This window comes from Anneissia japonica, unplaced genomic scaffold (genome assembly GCF_011630105.1).
Source record: "Anneissia japonica isolate Jap-2015-1 unplaced genomic scaffold, ASM1163010v1 scaffold8096_len21507_cov132, whole genome shotgun sequence".
Lineage (NCBI taxonomy): Eukaryota > Metazoa > Echinodermata > Crinoidea > Comatulida > Comatulidae > Anneissia > Anneissia japonica.
Genome location: NW_022708393.1, coordinates 3,815 through 8,749, shown reverse-complemented (window position 1 = coordinate 8,749; position 4,935 = coordinate 3,815). Strand labels below are relative to the sequence as shown.

The 4,935-nt window shown below is 32.1% G+C and overlaps 1 protein-coding gene across 1 annotated transcript in view; it reads left to right on the top strand.

Moving 5' to 3' along the window:
• Positions 1-3,974, top strand: part of LOC117106517 (actin-histidine N-methyltransferase-like) — a 7,584-nt gene extending 3,610 nt beyond the window's left edge. The window contains exons 2-4 of the mRNA XM_033247886.1: positions 1,858-1,965; positions 2,574-2,669; positions 3,781-3,974. Coding sequence (XP_033103777.1) covers positions 1,866-1,965; positions 2,574-2,669; positions 3,781-3,959 — 375 coding nt within the window. The 5' untranslated portion in view covers positions 1,858-1,865 and the 3' untranslated portion in view covers positions 3,960-3,974. The remainder of the gene's footprint in view (positions 1-1,857; positions 1,966-2,573; positions 2,670-3,780) is intronic.
• Positions 3,975-4,935: the final 961 nt, after the last annotated feature.

Genomic DNA, 4,935 nt, shown 5'->3' with positions numbered 1-4,935 from the left:
GTATTTAGCAAATCGTGCAATTATTCTGCTTCCTTTTGCCTTGGTATTTAGCCTATGTGCTCGCTCTATTTCAATCTCATCCTGTATTTTCAAATCATTTCTAATGCATTCCAACACCATTTTTTCCGTTTCTTCCCATTTCTCGTTGTCTTTCTGTGGTATGCCTTTAAATATCAAGTTATTTCTTCTTGATTGGTTCTCCAGTTTCTCCATGCTTGCTTTCAATGACTCTATCTCTTCAATGTTTGCTTGTCTATGGTCGTCTATTTGCTCTTCTAACTCTGCCAATTTATTTTCTATCTTATCTAAACGAGGATTTATTTCCGAGCCTAGCTTGTCGATTCGTTCAAGAATTTTCCTGATATCACCCTGCGTTGCTGGCTTTGTAATGTCAGCGTTAAGCTGGAGTTGCTTCATTGTTGCTCCACGTGTCGCCATACTATTCAAATTATCGCTAAACGGAGAGCTCAGTGCAAACACGTCCGTTCACCACGGCGTCACAGCCAAAATTGTCAAATTGTTTGTAGTCAAATTTAATTAAATGAAAGTAAAGTTTGGTATGAATTATAATAAATGAAATAGTATTATAAATATATTTCTCCATATACAATTTTGATTCAGTTTTTTCTTTAGAAATTATAACAACAAATATGTTATGATCGATTTAACAATTCATATGTTTGAAAACTAATGGATTAAATGATTATTTACATTAGAAATGGTTAACAAATAAATAAGTTATGCCTGTCAAATGATAAGTTAGATAAAAAATAAATACTTAAGTTGGAAAGATACAAGCTTAAATCAATCTGTTAGAAACTTTAATAATAAGCGATAAAAGATGATTCTTAATAAATTATTGGGTGATTAAAACTATTAATATTATTGTCAGTTTGAATTTGATTTGTTTGTCAAATTCTCAAGAATTTTCAAAAAAGAGCCCCAAAGGTACAAGATTAAATCAATCTGTTAGAAACTTTAAAAATAAGCGATAAAAGATGATTCTTAATGAATTATTGGGTGACTAAAAACTATTGATATTATTGCCAGTTTGATTATTGCCAGTTTTGATTTGTTTTGTCAAATTCTTAATAATTTTTGAAAAAGAGCCCCAAAATACCAAAACAGCTAATTACTGTAGTTGCTTTTTTGTTTATACCAATAATTAAGTATGTCTTTGTCAATTTCCCTTTTATGCAGGCTTTATCAACCATGTCGCCATATAGGCCTTCTGAGCCTACTAACACCTCGAAAAGATCACTTTTAAAATGCTACCAAGCAAATATATGCATAAAAGAAAGCTTAGGTAACAATAACAATATTAGGTAACAATAACTTTATTTGAAAAGCTACGCCTTTCTATCGGCGGCACAAGTCACGCGTAGCAATTGACGGTGCGTTCTTAAAGAAAACATTTAAAACAGTAGTGTAGACAGAAACACAGCAATGTACAATACAGTGAATCAAGATGAACGATAAAATTTTTAAAAAGTACTCATTAGTCAAACACCATTTCTTTTTACAGTAAAAAAAAAGTAAGTGACATTTTCGTTAATATAAACGAATGTTCGTCAAAAATTAGGTTTTACAATGCATAATATCTTTTCTCTGTTACTATGCTATTTTTAAATACGAGATAGAAAGATCTTTCATAAATTTACTAGAGTTTCCAAGAAGTATATCCATTTTAGTGTTACAATCTCCACTCATGAATAAGTTCCATAAATACTAATCAGAATTTGATGTGATTTTCTTTTCCACAGCGATATATTCATCAGATCTTATTTTGTTAAGTTCTATAAATATTTGGGTATTATTATTATTATTATTAACAATATTTGTTATATTATCTTAAAGCTTTCAAAATGGGACGAAAAAGTAAGAAGAGGCAAATGAAGGATGCCGATGGATTGACCAAAAGTGAAAGAAAAGAAATTCAAGCACTATGCTCCCAGCTTTTGGATTGTAAGCTTATTAATAAAATGTCATTTACAGATGTTAATGGTATCAATTAGTGATCAAGAAAAATGGTTGTTTTCACTTTTTTTATGTAATTCACAGTGGTAATAGTCTGGATTAAATCCTTTGAAACTGCCCAAAGATTTAGTCTGGATTAAGTCCTTTGAAACTGCCCAAAGATTTTCCATGTGCAATTTTAACTGCAGAAATTTTTAACAAACAGCATATAACTAGTAGTAATGTTATTATTATATTAAAATTAAAATGGTATAAAAAAAATATAGTCTTGCCACAAGTCCCTTGCGCCACCAAGGAGGGAATAAAGTTAAGTTACAATATCTTTGGTTGAGTATTTAGAATTCGAAAAAACAAATTGAGTATGGGATGCCAATTAAATTAGGTATGGTGCACACTAATCGCAATAAAGAGTAAGTAACCCAAAATTAGTGCCTGGAACCCAGACTAACTAGTTTCACAGTTTGTATATTACAGAAGTGACATATAATAAATTACCAAGGGTGTATATTGTGTGAATTTTAATGTAGATCATTTATTAAATCAGCACATTCCAGTTTTTTCACATACACATACTATGCTCTTGCATTTTATTTCAGTATGTAAAACACCAACCCAAGTGAGTACACAGAAGCAATGGGAGGAATACAAACAGATACGTGGTGTTGTGGAGATGATACGAACAAAACAACAAGGTAATGTTGACAAACGTTCCAAGTTTCCTGATTGGATTGCGAGTTTACAGAATTTTCATAGTCTCCTGATTGCCAGAATTTTGTTGAATTTAGTCAGATCCGCAATTTTGTCAGACATTCTAGAATTTTCAAAAAAATGTTTGGGGTAAGGGTGCTTTCACTAGCCCATGTCCCATATCCTGAATTTCGAGCTCCAGTGATTAGATACAGTAGTCTGGGTTGATGAAAGGCATGGAGCATGGAGAAAATATATCACTATTATTAACATATTTTATCAATGGTTAGAGCTAGCTTGCCATTCAGAATGTAGGTGAGAATTATATTTTTAGGACCTGTGGTGTGGAGTCGGGCAGACAGAGTTTATTTTTGTTTTTTATTCTTAATTGAAATTTCTCATTCAGTTTCAATAGCAGACAGTCCACCACTTACAGTATGAAAAAGAACAAAATTTACTACTGTAAATATAAGAAACAATTTTCAAATAGAACACATGCTATCAACAATAACTATTAAAATTGAATGGTCTTTTTTCAACACAAAAATGGGAGTTGACTGATATGAGACATAAAACCATTTCAAATTTTATCAGCATTTAATTGTTGCTATAAATAATACTAATTATTGGGTTGTGGTGATAATTTTGTCTGCTCTTTTCTGTTTCTATGTGTTTCCTAGATTAGGATTTGTTTGGGGTGTATTGCTTTTTATTTATTTTAATAACAACTCTCTAATATATGTTTATTGTGCACTATATCTAGCATTTATACATTGGACAAAAACAAATTTTGTTGACCAAGCCTGTTGGAAAAGTTGAATATCTTGGGTTGTTTTTTTACCAAAATATTGTTGTTTTTTTTCCAAGGAGGAGCCCAAAATTTCTACATGACATTCAACAGACCACATTTGAAGCTTTACATAATAAAAATGTCATTACCATTTTGTCAACAAAAGTGTATTGGGTTACATAAGTGATGATTTGCAATGAGCCAAGAATTTGGGCTACTGTAGGTTTTTAGTATCAAAAAGAGTTATGCCTGATAGACCCTTCAAACATCACTGTGCCTGGCCTAGATAAAATTAAAAAAAAAAAAACACCAAACCTTTCTTTCAGGCCTTCATAAGTTGTTTCTTGATGAAAACCGTGATGACAATCTTGAAAATCTCTTAACATGGGTCAAAGATAATGGAGCGATGTGCAATAATATTCAGATTGCGAACTACGATACTGAAGGCTATGGAATCCAGGCTACGACAGAAATCAAGGTACATATAAATAATACATATAAATAATGAATGTTTATCAGTGCAATGGGAAGAAAATTTTCATTCGTTGAAAGATTGCGAGGCGGAGCTAAGTTAAATGGAATAGTCTATCTTTCAATGAATGCCATGCCCCTTTGCACGAATACGAAACATTCATTAACATAAAATAGATCCTTGTCATTTGATATTTTATGAAAATAGAGTTAAGACTACCTTCATTCCAACCAGTAGAATTTTCACCACAAAGAACTTGCAACAATTTGGTGATTAAAAAACAGTCAACTATTAAGCAGTTCAGTTCCAATTGTGCAGCAATAATTGATTTGATTTTGTGAAAATAAAAGTTAGGTCTACCGTTCTTTAGAATGGAACAGTCCTCTTTTTTCCACCAATGAAAACATTATATTTTAGGTGGAGGTGTGCAAAATTTAACAAAATGAGTGGGGAAAAAAAATGCATGGATGCAACTAAATTTTCATGATGAGTAATGAAATGGTAATGTCACATGATACAATATCCACCAATCAAATGACTGGGATGTATTTAGATATGATATAAAGAGTAATAATGTACAGCTAGTGCAATGAAAATGAAAATGACATATAAAACAAAGTAAAGTGAATGGACTGGGTTCCTCCCTCGGAATGTTTTGGTTTTCGAGATGCTTGTCTTTCCTTCATTATGAGATGTCTATTAATGAATGAATCAAATTGATTGTTTCCCTACTATAGTATGGAAAATTAATAATGATGATGATAAAGATGACAGGGAAGAGGTGGTAGGGGAGGGGAGTAGAGGAGAAGGAAAATGTAATAACAGGCGGCAGTACAGTCGTAATAGGATTATTACAAGCAATGCAAACTTATGGCTGGGGCCAGGAGACTACCAAAGTCCCTCCTGTTATGGTGTAAGGAGAAGGGCCTGAAAAATTTCCAGCAGTTCTGAGGTACTGGAAGACTAATTTGAATTATTTTTTGTAACCAAGTTCTCTAACCCTCTGGAT